Below are 17,523 nucleotides of genomic sequence, written 5' to 3' on the forward strand. Positions count from 1 at the left end.
TGTCTGGACATTTTCCCTATAATATAACAATATATACATATATAAATAATACTATAATAATATGTAACAACTGTCCCAGTCAAATTTATGAATGAATAAATAATTTAAAAAGACAAACTGACCTTCACAGTGTGTCCTGAGTGTCTCCTGTCGCCATCGCCGCTGCCAAAGTCTCCAGAAGCCTGCAGGACAGAAGAAAAAAGTGTTCAGACAGTTGGACTAGAATATAAAAATATAAAATAAAATAAAGTACTCACAGCATCAGAGTCGTCCTCGTCGTCGCACAAGCGCTCAGCTGCCCGAGGGTTTCCCACCACCCTCAGATCTGCAATCTCACCCTAAAAACACAAACACACCGAATGCACTGAATTTTATTGAGACAGGGACGGTGCACGATAAAAAAAATTAAATAAAAATATATAAAATAAGGAGCGATGCATTGTTTAAGTACCAGCTCATCAGATTTTACGAAACATTACTATCCCCACATCCCACCTAATCAAGAAAAATCACAAATTTGTGAAAAATTGCAGCTAAAATTATCAGAGCAAAGTCATTCCCACAAAATCATTAAATTCAGCGTGACTCACTGTTTGCAGCCAGTCAGGAAATTAACTTCCTGTGAAATCTCCAGAGACGGAAAACAGCGGAGAGATGAGTCATGCAGAGCAGAATATTGTGTCAGCTGCTTTTGATGCTGTCGATCTTAAATCCTGTTTTAACACAATTCAGACAGTTTGGAGTTTCTGCCCCTGAAAATGCCTTTTTTGGGTGATTTTTTCTATTTTGATGATTGGATTTGATGATTTTTAACATAATTTAGACAGTGAAAATATTCTGCCCTAGAGATCAGTCTGTGCCCTTGAAAATGCCTTTTTTTTCGGCTTATTTTTCTTTTTTGATTATTGGATTTTATGACTTTAGGATTTTTTTTAAATGATTTTTAACATAATTCAGACAGTCAAGAATTTATGATAATATTCTGCCTTAGAGCTCAATTTCTGCCCTTAAAATGTACTTTTTTGGATGATTTTTTTTCTGGATGAGTTTTAACATAATTCAGACAGTTCAGAGTTTATGAATGACAATATTCTGCCTTAGAGACCAGTTTGTGCTCTTAAAATTGTTTTTTTTGGGATGATTTTTGCAAATTAAGACAGAGATGCAACAAATAATTTGGAGCTTAACTCACAGATTTTATCCTTTTCTTCTCCACCTCAAAGGCCATGTGACCGTCACATGTGGTACCAGCCTGACTGAGTTGAAAGGTCAGAGGTCAAAAAGCGAGCGGGAGGTCGAGTAATAGATTTACAAGAACGAGGAGGGTTAAGTTTGCCCTTCCTGTTGCCTGTGACCGAGACAAAGACCTGCCGTGAGGTGCCACAGGGAGATATTAAAGAGGGATCTGACCCCAACAAGAGGTCTCTCTCTCTCACACACACACACACACACCTGCTCTTTTAGCACACAGTGCATTACTCTGACATCTCCGGGTCCCGCGGGTGACATTTGGAGGATTCATTGCTGTTTTTCATTCATTCCTGTCAGAGATGTGATGAGCAAACATCTCTTGAGCACTTGAGCATTTCCTCTGCTGGCACCCTGCAGAGTTTTTCAGTCACAGAACAAACTTCTCTTCCAAATGCAACATGTAGTGAGTTTAAAATACGTCATTTTACTTATTTCAGACAGAGTTTGAGTTACATCATGTACTCTGGTGTTGTGTGTCTGCTTGCATCATCAGTAAAAGAACATTTTATTTAAAAAAGATTTTATTTGCATTTTATTTATAGTTGAATATGTTCCAATTCTGCACCCGGAGCTTCCAAAAACAGCACTAAACCCTTTGAACCCTGAGCGAATTGGCTGGATTTCTTTCAAAAACAAGAAGGCAATGAGCAATGAAAGCAGAACACAACGAGGTCTGTGTATTTTTTGGCGCTATGAGCGCCACAAGCCGAGTGTCGTCTCGGTCCGTTATTTTGGAGAGAAGGCAGACATCACTCTGCAACTCACACCAAAACAATCTAGACTCATATTGGCAGACGTTTTTAGGATTTTAAGACATTTCTAAGATCTAAGGATGTTTCCAGGATTTTAGGACATTTCTATGATTTTAGGACGTGTCTGGGGTTTTAGTTCATTCATTTCTCAGATTTTATTTTCTAGGATTTTAGTACATTTATTCTGGGACATTTCTTCGATTTTATGACGTTTCCGGGATTTTAAGACATTTCCAGAACTCTAGGACGTTTTTAGGACTTTAGGACATTAGGGGTTTAACTAGGACCTCTGTTGGGGGGTGTGGGAGATCCTCCACTGGCCCCTTTTTTTCCTAAACAAGCTCTATTTTGAAGCTCTTTCATGCACTCTGGCACCTTATGTATACTACAAAAACTGGTGTGAATCATTTTATTTTTATTGTGAATTTGAACATTTTTTGGGGGGGCCACTCTGCACCCTATCAGGGGCCACATTTGGCTCATGGGCCGTAAGTCTAAAGTATAAGCCTTAAACCATATTTGTCCCTTCTTTTGGTTTTTTTAAACTTTACCTCGAACTTGTCAGCGTCGGCGCCTCCTGCCTGGCCCACAAAGATCCCGGCCCCCGTGTCGAGCTCCATGGGATCCGGCGAGCGCTCAAACTTCACCACCTGCGGCTCCGAGTCGCAGCCCTGGTAGAAAGTCACCTGGTCCTCGTACACGGACAGCGAGAAGCGACTCCAGGTGTCCACCAATCTCGGCACGTTGAAGCTGGCCGCCTCGTACGAAGCCTCAGAGTCTGGCTCGGTGTAGAAGAACTGCACCTTCTGACGGCCGGACTTCACAGCGCTGAGTTTGACGCCGATGTACATGATCCTCTGGCGGCCGTCGGTGATGGAGAAGAGGACGGAGGCGGCGGGAGTGGTGGGCTTGATGTGGAAGAGGAGGGAGAAGTGGCGGTGGAAGGGGTTGGGGACGTGGGCCAGAGCCGGCTGACCCGACACCGCCGCAGGGTTGAAGACGTAAGCGGCCTCCCCCCTCGGCCCGTAGACCCTGGAGATCTCATCCGGTGGAGGGTCTCCGATCAGCTGCAGCAAAGAGACGCCGCTCTCCTCTGCAAGACATTAAGATTTAGAGTCAGAAGGTTGAAAAAATTGTTTGAAAAAGAAGTAAAATGAGCTCTGCCTTCAAGTACAGCTGCAAACAAAGACAAATATGATTTAAACATATTAAATATGAGCTAAAAAAGTTTCTGGTTCAGCCACCAAAAATGACTTTCTATAGAGGAAAACAGCAGTAAAAAAAGTGTTGAAACTTTAAATCATGAGTCAGATGTATGAGGTGATAAAATGCACTTGAAGGCAGCATGACATCCAAAAACAGTCTGAAGCACAGAAATGATCAGCAAATCACAAGTTCTTTGGAAAGCAAAACTTTAAGAAAACAGTTAATGTTTTAGTGTTTCGGAGCAAAACATTCGACTGGCAGTCTAAGAGAAGTTATTTTACACCTCCAGGAGCTTTTATTGTGGTCTCTTGCATGGTTTAATGAAGTTGCTTCTTTCGATTTAAGGGTCTTTTTACAGATTTTAAGATGAAATACATGTAAGAATATGTAATAACTTATTAAAATGCAAAAGGCGGGAAATATTAAAAACTATTAAACTTTTCTAGGTAAATTTGCAGAGATATAAAGAAAATTATGATGACTGTTATACCAAAAATACCAAAAACTGTCATGGTGGTATTCCATAATGTTACGTTGTTTCAAGGGTCGCATTTTAGTAATTTTCTGATAATTTTCAAGTTAAGCACATTAATTAATAATTACACTTTTCTATTATTGTTTATCTTTTTTTTCCTCAAGATTTTAAAATGACAGATAAAGACGCCCTCAGATCAATTTCTGTGGAGAGTTAAGGGGGCTTAACCATGAGAGGAAAGCCCCCAAAAAGGGACTCAACAAAACGCTGTGTTAAAATATAAACAGTGCTTCTGGTTTCCTGAGGGCCCCGGCTCTTTTTTTAAGTATTGCAACATAATTGAAGATGTGCTGTGTGAGTGTAAACAGCAAAAAAAAAGTACCATAGAGGGTTAAAGGAGTCACCAAATGACAACAAACACCAAACCGCATTGACCCTGCAGGTCAAACAGCAAACCACACTAACACTGACTGACAACTGACGCTGGATCAGCATAACCGATAAACGTTTATGTCGGGCGGGTTGATAGCCAAAAGTGAGCCTGTTGATAGTCATCTGTCATAACAGCAGAAATATTGCACTTATTCAATTTTGTGAAGGGCTCATTGCGTGGGTGAAGTATGGTGACAGTGGAAAAAAAAAAAAAATCCCCCAATTAAAAAAAATAAATAATTAATTAAATGAATAAATGAATAAATAAATAAATAAAATGAAAAATATAAAAAATAAAATGAAAAATAAAGTAAAATAAAATAAAATAAAATGAAAAATAAAAAAAATAAAAATAAAATAAAATAAAATGAAATGCACGTAGGCTATACTTAAAAATAATCCAAGGAAAAAGGGGTTTGTGCAAATTTTGTGCAAAGTACTGCCATGTAAAATAAAGGCACTCTGGGGCCAGTGGAAAAAAAATGTGACGTTGTTTACTGATTCCAGTTTCTACTTTTGTTCTACAGTGTATGTGAGTCTGGGGGTTCAAATTAATGGAAAAACTGCTGATGTTTCAGTTCCCATAGATTCAAACAGCCCCAGAGACCAACAGATTACATTCTCATAAAGCAGCATCACAGAGAAGAGAGAGTTTTGGCCTGGTGGACACTTCCAGTGATCTCCTGAGGGCAGCTTGTCGTCTCTGATTCATGACCAGAAAGTACAATGTGTGCATTAAAGGGTTGCAGAGGTCAGAGGTCGCGGGGGGTTCCCAAGGTTTATTAATGATGTGAAAGTTTTAAATACAGCTTGTTAAATGCTCAGTCAGACAAAGAAAAGGAAGTTGTAACTCTGACAGAGACCAGCTTGAGTTTAACTGGCTTGTTAAATGAACTATTCATAATAGTGGTACACACTTACGTTATTGCACCAGTCAAGTATTAAACAGAAAATAAGACAAATGTGTTGCTAAACTCAGCTAAAAAGCAGAATTATCAGCTTTATGTTATCTCTCTGTCTTTGAAATGAACACCTGACAATATTTTTAATCATCAATTTAATTTTTTTCTGAAAGGTTTTTTGAACGATGTATTGAGTTTCAAATACTATTGCACATTTTTTTTTGTCAATTGATAATTTCAGCCTTAAAGTGAGACAATACAATAATAAAAAGAACAAAAAGCACATTCTTTAAAATGCATGACCAAATCACAGTTTTTACCCTTAAAAACCAGTACAATGAATGGTTAAGTTTCACTTACACACTGCGCCTGGCATCTTGCTGCTCCTTCTGTGCCCAGAGTACACTCTGTGCTCCGACAGTGTGGAGCTCTAATTAACCAAACCATACATATACCAATACTCCAGCTTCCAAAAACAGAAAATCAATACATGTTGGCAGATGTTATTGTGGCGTGTTAACTAGCCTGTTGGATTCACACAAAGGGGCCGTCTACCACAACGAAAAGAAGAGCGAGCGTGACTTCATCCTCTGCCATTACTATATCGTTACATAACAAATACTGTTTGTTGCTATATTAATGCTCCGAATATCAAATATTTAAAGTTTCAAATTAGTGTCTGATCATCATTTTGGCTGTTTAGTTTGTCTGCAAACTCTCTCAAACACTTGCTTTTACACATTTTTCCACCTGCTAAGAGGAAACATTATGTTCACCAACACTCGAAGTTTACGGTATCAATGGGACGACCAGCTCGTAACCATGTGCACATCTGCACTCGCCAACCCGGTGCTGGCAGGGAGTAATGCTAAACACATGTTCTCACACACACTCGCAAACAGTTAATAAGCACAGCGCTTGTTGAGTGAACATTGCTCTGCACAGCAGCTACAGCTAAGCCTGGATCCTGAGGGATTTCATCCAATCGGAGGCGGAGCAGGGAACGGCAGCCGGGTGGTCAGCTTCCCATTGAGGGCACCTGCTGTCGGTTAATCTCACAGTGGATCAGCTGCTGCAGCTGTTGCAGCAATCAGGTGGTCGAATGATGTTTGCAGAATTCAATTTTTTGATAAATGACATTAAGGAAACTTCGTCTTCTGCAGCAGCTTGTGATTTTTTTTTGTAAGGAGCCAGATCACAGTTCACATTCACATCTGGAAGCTGTCCGGTCCAACTACAGCTCTCCCACTAAACAGGCCAGTTAGGAATCACATGAACAAGAACCATGTCTCCAAGCTATTCTTCCATACAGCCACATGATTTCTTTATTATCAGAGCTGAAATCTCAGTCTCAGGCTCTGAATTTATTTATATTTTTCATGTGAACCAAAATGCAACACAAGCAAGATGATTACATGGAGATGAACTGGGATTTTCAGGCATTTATTTTAGCTCATTTCTGGATAATTTTATCCATTTTCTTCTCTAAAAAGAAGCAAAAAGGCTACATTTATTTTTATTAGTCCAGAAGTTAAGGCTGCAACATGTATGATATTTTAGACAATAAAATAAGTTGCTTTTTCAGTCTGCTAGAAACAATTTACTGTAAGAAAAGATGTTGACAAAGTTTTCCTTTGAGGACATAGTTTGCAGTTGAAAAAAGGCAGTTTATCATAATATATCACAGTATGTTATGAGCATATCCAACCCAATCTCCAGAAAGAAATATTTGTATGATACATTTCTGCAAACCATGGGAACAGTGACACTTTACATTTCATAACTACGCTGCAGGGAAGGCGTGGTTAGGTTTAGGTAGAAAAAAAACTTGGGTATGGTTAGTAAAAGGTCGTGTTCTGGCTAAAATCAACCATATTTGATGGCACAAAAGCCCTGGAAACAACATCCAGGTTCTCAGGCTCAAATTCTGCCAGGAAACGCCACAATGCATCCGTGAAAAACACCCAGGTTGAAAACCACAAGCGGCGCCAATGTTTGGTGCCACTATTGGAGCTTGGAAACACTGACATGCCGCTGTAAACATTCAGTTTCGGGTAAATAAACACCGGTTTGGTACCACAAATGCCTGTGGTAAATGCTGCAGTGTGTTGGTAAAAAAAACATCCAAGGTCTGTCGTTCAAACACGGCTGGGAAATGCCAGAATTTGATGCAAAACACTTGCGCGTTATCTGTGAAAAACACCCATGTTCGGTGGCTCAAAAAGCGCTGGGAAACACCTACATTTGCAGCTAAAAACACCCAGTTTTGGTGGCTCAAACCCCACTAGGAAACATCACTATGTGTTACTAAAACACAAAAAAACAGCAAAAAAACAATCGTTTCAGTACCAAAAATGCTTCTGTGTTGGTACAAAAAACACCAAAGTTCTGATCAAATTGTGCTGAATAATGCAGCGATGTGCAGCTAAAAACACCTCGGTCCAAAAAAAAAAAAACGAAGGTTTGGTGCCACAAACACTGTTGGAAATGTTGCAAAGGGATCATAAGATTATCAGCTTGGGTGATTATAGGGGCCAATGTCTGACATTTGGCTGATTTTCTGTATCGATATTTATTTTAATGAGCGCCAATAAAATGATTTAATGAAATAGTGTCTGTATTTCACTCAACCAAAACAAGGGAAGGCAGTCTGCAAAACATGCAAAAACGTGTCGGCATATGAGGAACTTTTAATTTGAAAAACCTCAGAGAGCTATATTTAATTATTCATTTTTTTATTTATATTTTTACATAAAAAAAAACGGGGTGTTAATGAAAAAATGAAGACACATTTATATGATGCATACGAAATATGCAAATGTATCGTATTCATAGTTTGCTGAAATGTAAAAAAACAACTTTTTTTCTGATGACTGCACATATCGCCCAAAAAATCATAATATTGTATCGAGACTGAAGTATCATGACACCGATCGTGGGGCCTGTGGTGACACCCACCGCTTATCATTACTGATATTAAATTTGACTTTTTTCTACGACCGACACGGAGCTTTAAACTTTTACTTTGGGTCAAAATCAGCTGTTTGTTAACTTGGCTGCTCTCCAGATCACAGATGGAAGCTGGCGTGACGCCCAAACATGTGAAAGTTGCCTGTGAAACAATCATGTTAACCCTTCTCATGTCTTCAGGCTCTGCTCCTGTCTCCTCCCTGTCTTCATGCTAACAGGACCTATTGTACAGAGGACAACACACAGCGATTCACAGCCCCAAAATGACCTCATGTCTTCTGTTACAGAGGATTACTGAAGTGCCGCATCTGTATTTTCCAACATTTCACCCGAAATCCGACGCCTGTTTTACCGTGTGAAGAAAGAGAGGACGCTGCCAGAGAGGAGAGAGCCTCGGACAGACGGACAGATGGAGGCAGAGGAAGGAAATGCGTGTCAGATGTCCATGGGAAAACGAACCATGAGGGACTCGGACAGAATGAAGCTCACAGACTGGATCAGTCCCAGAAGCCTGAACGGACACGACACGCCGGTTAAAACAGGCTGAAATGTCATTGAGGGACTGATGGACTCGTCCAGAAGTTTGGGAGTGAAAAGCCTCTCCTGAGGGGAAGAAAAAAAGCTCCCTGAAGGCTAAAATAACATTAGAGAATAGTCATAAAAAATACTTCAGATTCTGCAGTAGACTACATTTCTTATCCCTTTAGGCCTCTTTAAATTGATTTTATTTGCACTATAGAAAACTTTCTTTTTGAATTGTGACAGGGAGGACGGGGTGGATGGTGGCACTTGAGTCCTGCGTCTTATTTAAGGTTATGCAACAAAAGAAATGCTGCAAATTAATGCATATAAAAGTAATTTCTGGGAAACAGGGTTGCATGTATAGCCATTAGAGCTGCAACAATTAATCAGTTAGTTGTCAATATTAAATGATTCACCAGCTTCTTTGATAAGCAATTAATCGGTTTGAGTATTTTCTCAGAAAAAAGTAAAAATTTCTGGTTTCTTTCCTCCTCTTTAGACAATAAACTGAATAACTTTGGGTTGTGGGTAAAACAAGACATTTCAGGATGTCATCTTGGGCTTTGGGAAATACTGATTGTCATTTATACACAGAAAAACTCAACATTAGCTGAATATCTTTAGGTTGTGGACAAAAAAACGAAACATCTGATGACGTCATCATGGGCTTTGATCGGCTTTTTTCACCATTTTCTGACATTTTTTTAACACCAAACAATCAGTCAATCAATCCAATTGTCAGAATAAATGTTTGCATTTGACATTTTTGCTAACTTGCGGTAAGGTTGAAGCACAAAAAACATTATGTTATGTTGTTATGGTGAAGAAAAGATGTCCGCTCTGGCCTAAATTACCAGGTTTGGGGTGCGTAATCCCAACAGGAAAAAGGAAACGATCAATGACTTGTATATATCAGGACTATTTCACTTGGCTGATCTCATGCAGTGGTCTACACGAGTCAGCTCATACGTCACTTTAGAAACGTTTATATGATGCATATTTGTGGTGTGCAGACACGAACAACGCCAATATTTTCTTTTGGCGACTAGATTAATCGAGAAAATAATCAACAAATTAACAGACAATGAAAATAAATGTTAGTTGCAGCCCTAATGTCCACAATGTGCAAGTGAAAGAGACGCACATGGAGGGGCCACTCCACTAAACTATAAACGTCATTAAATACTCGCAGAAGCATCACGCAGAGGAATAAAAATATCCTCCAGAGAGTATCAACACAAAGCTGAAAATAAAGTTTCTTTTGTTGAATGACCCTTTACAGGGTGCAAAGTATAAACAGCTCAAGCCTCAATGCTCACTGCCAAATCTCCAAATTAGCACTTTCAAGTCTATAAAGCAACGTTTTTTTTTTAACTTGAAAAATGCCGCAGCGGTGAGTTTTACTGATGCTAAATGACGTGTGCTACGAGTTTACTAAATCTGAGAGCCAACTGGAGACACTCAAGTATTAAAATTGAACCATAGATGTTATAAAACTTCAAATTTTGGGGATTTAAGTGCATGTCATCTTACAAAACAACATCTGAAGGCATGCAAGCGGGATGGAAATTACTTACTAATTACACAAAAAACTAACTGCTGGATTTCAGTTTGTGTCAGTGTTGCAGTTTGGGTATTTTTAGAAGAGGACATCAAGGTCCACTGCAACCTAAAATGTCTGTATGCACAAAACCAAAAACTTCTCATTCTTTGTCTATAATTATATAAAAACATGACATTCGGTGTGCATAAAAGAGGTTAAAGAACATTACAGCATTATCAAAGTATGCCTCAACCAGAGCTTTTCACTTCACCTCCGTCTGTAAGCTGCAGTCCTTATTTGGAAAAGTAAAAACTGCAATAACAAAGACGCTAATTTAATTGTCTAATGACACACTATGAGGAATCTGAGGTATTTATACAGTTCAGACAGACTGCTTAGCTCTATGTTGAGCCTCTTTTATGACACCAAACACCAGTTAAACCAGTGGATTCAACCATTAACACCCACAGCTGTAGTTTTGCCCTCGTGGGAGCGAACAGACTGGACTCGTCTGGGTAGCAGAGTGGCATCGGTTGACACTTCAAACGGAGGCGACGCAGCTGTGACATCGACAGCCTCCCACTGCTCCCAGTCAGACGTTAATCCGTGTTTGAATAAACGCAGAGCTGAGAGCAAATTAAAGCTGACTGATGAGGATCAGCGTGAAGTTCAGATGACATCGGTTTAGCTTTTTTTTGCAGCTTTTCTTCAGATTTGAAGCTTCTTGGCTGCAGTCCAAATTAAATGTTGTTAGTGTGTGAGGAATGTGTTTGGGCAGAGTTGGAGAAATGCGAGTTGCAACAGATACAATCAGCTATTAGCAGCCGGTGAAATGTGTTTCACTTTTATTTATTTTTCGAGTCTTTAAAAGTAGATAAAGTCCTGACTTTTAGACTCAAGAAAGAGTCCTGAATCCTACATTTTCCAAAAAACAACAAAAGTGTCTCCGTTATAAAGACATAATGCAACATCTTGGAAAATCACAGCACAGAGTTAGATAAGAAGATACGATCGTAAAGAGTGCACATTAAATATGTCGCTGCAGTCAGCAGCCGGTAAGTTTAGCTTTGCTTAGCGCAGTACACTTGTGAAAGTGTGAAAGTGTGAAAGTTATGCCGCCAACCACTGGCCTGGCAGGTGTACTGTGTTGTTTTCTTTTACAATGTCTTCATATAAACGCAGATTTTTCTTAAAAAAGCAAATTAAAGACTTTGTTTTTCAGTAGGGTCATTCTCGTCTAAACGTGTTTAGTTTTCTCTTCAGTTTCAAATGATAATGCAGCTGGAACATGTCCAGTTTTGTTTTGAAGCTTTTATTGCAGGCTTTTGGATGTAAAAAGTGCCGCTAAACTCTGTTATTCGTTTCCTGGCTGCAGAGACGCAGAGATACAGGAGACACGAAAAAGGCTGACCAATCAGAGCAGATCGGGAGGCAGTCTTGACGACGCAGGCGCTAACACAGACAGAGGGTGAAAACAGGTGCTCCAGCACAGACAGTATGACGAAAATAAAGTATTTGAACATTAATGCATGTAAACGTGTTCTAGTATAAACCCAAAATACAAATATGAACTCTGAAAATGGGCATGAAAGATCCCCTTTAAAGAACTGTAGTCTGTCTATCCTCCCCACAAAATTGGTGAGTTTTATTTGTTTTACTTTGTTTTCTCTGAGACTGTTTTCCTCCTCTGCTGCTGTTGCTATGACAACAAGCTCACCACAAACTATAAAAAAGCTAATTTTATGCAAACAGGAAGGATTTGGATTAATGATGGATGATTATAAATTGGCCCCAAATGCAGCTTTAAGCGATTAAACTGTTTTTGAAGAAGTGAAAGAGCAGCTTATTCCCGCTCTCATAAAAGTCCCTCTCACGCGTTGTCCCGCTCCCTGTCTCTGCTCATCTTCTGATGCTCCGCCGAACACTTAATTACCACCCATCAAGTGTTACTGGTTTGAGAGGGTGGGCGACCGGCCGTGCCCTCTGACCTCTGGCAGAGACGCCGAGCCGCCCAGTCTCATCCCGGTCACAAGGCTCTCTTGTTACTCGCCGCGACACCCATGCCCTTTCTCCCAAACCGAGCACACAATCGCCACGCTCTTTCTTCTGGAGCAGACCGTTTTCCCACCCACAGCCGCTACCATAAATGCCATTCTCTCCCCGTCCTCCCCGCCACAGATGGCCCGATTGTTTCCACTCTCCGCAGAAACTCAAACCGCATAAATCCACATAAAAAACACCAGCTGATCAGAAATAGTGAGATATGATGACATGAGGATAACCCAGGACAGAAAAGCGTGACTGGCATGCAGGAGTAGGATGTAATGAAGCAATGCAACATGATTATTGTTCAACTACACAAATACTGCATGGAGGAAACCAAAAATTTTCTCTGTAAATGTAAAAAAAAAAGACTAAAATTGCACAGTAAATTAAAAAATGTTTGACTTCCTGTTGGGTTTAGGGTATGGCTCCAAGAGACTTTTTTTTTAGGTCTGGACGTGATACACGTGCATACCAAATTTGGTTAATCTGCAAGAAATTTAAAGGATGGGGCTGTGACTTTGAAAACTAGGGTCCATATTTTAGAATACTACGTCATTATTTTATATTGTTCTGAGAAAAGTAGTCTTTTTTTCTTTTTTTGAAATAGTCATTATTTGGAAATACTTAGTCATTTGACTGAATTAAGACTTTATTTTTAAATGCAAAGTCATGTTTTATATAGCAAGTCATTATTTCAAAATACTCAGTCATTATTTTGAGACAGAGTCGTTTGTTTGACTTCATTTTGAAACACTGATTTTTTTAAACACTAAGTTGTTATTTTTAGATGATAACTCACTTTTTGTGATACTAAGTCATTACTTTCATATACTAAGTCATTTTTAAGATATTAAGTCATCTTTTGAAATACTAGGTCATTATTTTGACATGGTAAATATGCAAAGCAAATTTTGTTATAGTTTAGGAGACATATAAAGGAGGGGGCTGTTAGGAGACATTATTGAGCCAAGTTCACAGACTTAAGCATGATACTTGTGTCATATATCAGTTTCTGTCATGCCTGATATGTGTGCCAAGTTTTGTGAGATTTGGAGCGCCCTTCGTCTCTCTACATTTGTGTTTAAATTGTAAAAAAATAACATTTTTGAATAATAATTAATTCGCCAATGCCTTTAGTCAATGCACCCTACTAACATGAAATAAATGGAACTAATGCATCTGTCCTGCAAAAACACAATCTCCACATGTTGCAGCCCATGTCTGCTGAAAAATAATTAGCTTTACTGCCCTATTTTCTTCCTCTTTTTTTCTCCTTTTTGCATGCACGCGTGAGGTAGCAAATGCAGGTGTTTCTGGAAATTCACACCCAATAAAAACAGTGTAACGACAACAATATTTAAGTCTCATATCCTGCTCTGCACAATGTAAAATGTTTCCATTCAGAAAGCCATTTTCACTCCATCTTGACAATAACAACACAGAAAACTTTAGCTTTAAGTACACTAAAGTTTACATCTGAGTTTAAAGGTTATCCAAACAAGAGCCTAACTTGTGGCACATGGTGAATAACAAAACTCTTTGCCACTTAAACCTGAGACATTTATATTAAATATTCCTGTGGGAAAACATGATAAAGATGGTTTTATGGAGCAAAGTTCATGTGTTTGACCTCTGAAAGAGGAGTCCATGCAGCAGCAACAATCCTCCTAAAGAAGACTCTATTCTGCACAATTTATGACGCCACTAAAAAGCTGGATGTGGGCCTCTGGAGCCTCTCTTAAAGGGATAGTTCTGATTTTTTTTAAGCAGGGTTGTATGAGGAACATATCCATAGTCAGTGTGTTAAATACAGTAGATGCTGGTCAGTATGCTCCCAGTTTGGAGAAACATGCTGAAGTCCAACATGGAAGCAAAGCAATCTATTGTTGTGCATGGGGGACAACAGTAATATTAATAGTAGCCACCTAAAAAAATCCCACAAAAGAAATCACTATTAATTTAAGTGTGCGCTATATCAAGAATATTTTGCTGCTTTTTACCTTTCTGTTAACAATTTCAATTCCCCATTTATGCTCTCATCAAACCCAACAGACTCCATTGACAAAAACAGTAATTTTAACTCACTGAACACTGGAGTTGCTGGTCGCTCGCTGCTTCGATCATTTTGTTATGCTGTTATCTCCCCAGCTGTGCAGTCGTAATTATGACATACATGCATTCAAGTGCTCTGGTCAGAAAAAAGCAACAAACATGGACCCTAGAGGTTAAAAGGTTGTTTTTTCGTAGCTACCAAAAGCAAGTGGCACAGAGCTCATAATTATGACTTTGGGGGGGCATTCATGTGCTCCTAACTGGTAAATATGATATTACCAAGGAGTACGTGAAGGCAGCACTAGTTTATGTTATTGTAAAAATTGTGAAACACTGAATCATCCCTTTAAGAATCTATACTTGATTAAAGTGTTCCTGTGTATATTGTATGTACTTCAAAAAAAAAAAAATATTTTCAGGTCATTTTCATGTTCTCTTTTACTAATTTCTTGCAATCTGTGGGTCATTTCTTGCCAAGTTGCTCATTGACTTTGTTCCTGAAGTTAAAAAAAAAAAAAACAGACCAATTTACCCAGGTTTTAAAAAGTTAAGCAGCTGTAAAAGGCGTCTGAAAGCAGCACAAGAAGACTGATGTCGATCCAGGTCTCAAAGGGTTTAGCAGATAGACTTGGATGCACTTAAGCATCAATAAAGTGAAATATTTTGTTATGCATTTAAGTTTGTTTGGTTTCTTGGTTTAGTTTTAACCAAAAAAAAGCTACAAAGAACCTGTAACGTTGCTGTCCATTGCTGATACAAAAAAAAAAGAAACTGTGCTTTTGCAGATGCAGCTCTGCACTGTGCAGATGACAGGACAATCACATGAAGGTGGCATGCAGCCCGGACAGTGACGTGAACTCATGCGTTTGTGTTCCACGACGTCCTCTGAACATGTGCAGTGGATGAAAGCAACGGTAGCAACAACCACGGCGATTATCCAACCACTGTTTTTGCATGTTTTAATCCATTTATTGCATACTTTATACTATTAGCAAACCGTTTCCACCCTCCAGGCATCATTTAGTTTAATGCACATCTTGGAAACTCAACTTGCAGAGACTTGAAAAGTGCCCGAGTCACAGCATTCATCACCATAAACATCATGTCTGCTTTTATGGATAGATCAAATCAATCTGCACCGACGAACTGCAACAAAAATGTAACTTTGACAACAATGAAAGCAGATATGATGTTCACCGTGATGGATGGTTTCAAGGGGAACGCCGCCAGTCATTGTGGTTCGGTCTGAAGAAGATTGGAAATAAAAAAAAAATCTGGGGGTGTGGTTTTAAAGAAGTGAGCTTGCAGCCTTTTTGAAATCTCTGCTGCAGGCTGGCAGCTTAAAGCTGCATTAGCTGCTACAACATCAACACATCTGAATCTGTCTTCCAGCAATCGAGTTGCATTGTGGGGAACGTAGGCACAAGGTTTTGGCAAACAAGAAGACTGTATGGGGGGAAAAATGATAACTAATCCAAATCAAGTCCATGCAGGTGGATTTTCTTCCTGTTCTAAAATAAATGTGCCAAAGGTTGTCTGCTCAGAGTAAACATTTGCAATTCAAACTCGGAAAAGACGACAAATGGTTTGAGAAATGGTTAGCTGTCATGTATGGAAGTCCATTTGTGCCAGTGTGTTAAAAAAAAAAACATCCTATAAGCAATTACAATGAGAAAATTTTTCAGTAAATAATAACTTAAAACAATGACTTAATATCTCTAAATAATCAGAAACAACACTAACTCATTATTGTGAGTTTAACATCTTTAGGAGACTAAGTAAATATTTTTAAAAAAGTTTCTCTACATTTTGAGATGTTGTCATTACTTTGAGAGTTTATTATAATTTTGGGACACTAGCATTATATTTAGAACAGTTTGTCATCATTTTAAGGAAGTTTCTCATTATTTATTCTCACAAGTCATAACTTTGAAAAAAGTTTCTAATCATTTCGATAAGTTTCTCCTTATTTTAAGTCATTATTATGAAAAAAAGTTTCTCATCATTTGATAAAGTTTCTTATTATTTTAAGAAAGTTAACATTATTGCAAGAAAGCTTTTCATTGTAATTCTTTTTTCATCACACTGTCAGAAATGGGTTTCGACAGTCATGTAAAGTACTTGTGATTGCATCAAAAATGGCTAAAACATGCAAAACCATGTTGAAAGTGAATCATAAGATCCAAAACAGCGACAGTGCCCTTGAACATGTTTGTTACCACAACAAACACCGCACAGACACACACAGACTAACGCTCAAACATCGACAAAAAGTGACGTGACGCAGGGTTCAAAATGTATCGCCACACAGGATACATTCTAACCCGCCGGGGTTACCTTTCAGGTTACTAACTGACGCGCACGCAGGACGCCCGGGCTCCTGCGCCGTTTCAGGCAGGAGGCGACACTCCATGGGGAGACGCCCATTATCCAGAGACGCCCAGCAGCTGTCCTGCAGCACCTGGCAGAAGCTGCGACAGGGCAGCGACGCGGCGGTGGCGGACGGGCACCTTGGCGCCAGCAGGAGGCAGAGGAACCACTCTGTGCTGTGGTGACACCCCGCCCTCGTTAGCCACGCCCACTCCTTTAGGACCGCCCCCACCTCCTCCACAGATGTGTGGTTGAAAAAGTTGGGCAGCGTGAAAGATTTTGGGCCTTTGCCGGAGCAAATGGGCCAATCAGACGGCACCGGGAGGCAAGGTGCATCAGAACTATTGATGCGACTATCCAAAACACCCTCAACAGTCTCGTTAATTTTGGAAACATCACCGATAATCCTGGTCAAATTGATCGCCAGGATTTTATCACCTTTCAAAACTGATTCTACAAGATCAGACCCAGACCCTAACCCAAACCCAGACCCCTCCTCCACCCTCTCCCCTCTGACCCTGTTGGTATTACCCGTCATGTTAGGCTTAGCGCTCTCCGCCTTCTCTGTCAGGCCTCCAATAGTAGTAGTAGTCCTGGCGGCTGGGGTCGGGGTCGCGTCCCACGCCTCCACAAACTTACGGATTCCTGTGGCCACGCTGATGATTTCCTCCCCAACCCCGGACAAGTTGTCATCCTCCTCTTCTTGCATGAGCGTGCCATTGGTGGTCGTGTTGGCAGCTGTCGTTCCTGCCGGCGTTGTTACATTTACCTGCACCGGGGCCTCTGTAGTGGTCTGTGCTTTTCCCCAAAACCAGGCATCCAAGCTGCCGGCGCAGAGGAGCAGCAACAAAGTCTGGATCCCCAACATGCTGCTGCAACAGTCCTCCAAGTGTCTGCACTCCACACAGTGCTCTCACTGTTTCCCCCACCTGTTAGCCAGCCGCTCAACAGTTAAATCCAAGCTGTTCAAGGGCCACTGAGCATCCACTGAATGAAAACCAA

General features: G+C 39.9%; 1 protein-coding gene across 1 annotated transcript in view; it reads right to left on the reverse strand.

The window, feature by feature from the left end:
- LOC121963069 (collagen alpha-1(XVIII) chain-like) overlaps nucleotides 1–17,523 on the reverse strand; it is a 44,845-nt gene that overhangs the window by 4,874 nt on the left and 22,448 nt on the right. The window contains exons 5-7 of the mRNA XM_042513438.1: nucleotides 2,555–3,096; nucleotides 258–338; nucleotides 123–182 (exon numbers count right to left, since the gene is read on the reverse strand). Coding sequence (XP_042369372.1) covers nucleotides 123–182; nucleotides 258–338; nucleotides 2,555–3,096 — 683 coding nt within the window. The remainder of the gene's footprint in view (nucleotides 1–122; nucleotides 183–257; nucleotides 339–2,554; nucleotides 3,097–17,523) is intronic.

Source organism: Plectropomus leopardus, chromosome 24 (assembly GCF_008729295.1).
Source record: "Plectropomus leopardus isolate mb chromosome 24, YSFRI_Pleo_2.0, whole genome shotgun sequence".
NCBI lineage: Eukaryota > Metazoa > Chordata > Actinopteri > Perciformes > Serranidae > Plectropomus > Plectropomus leopardus.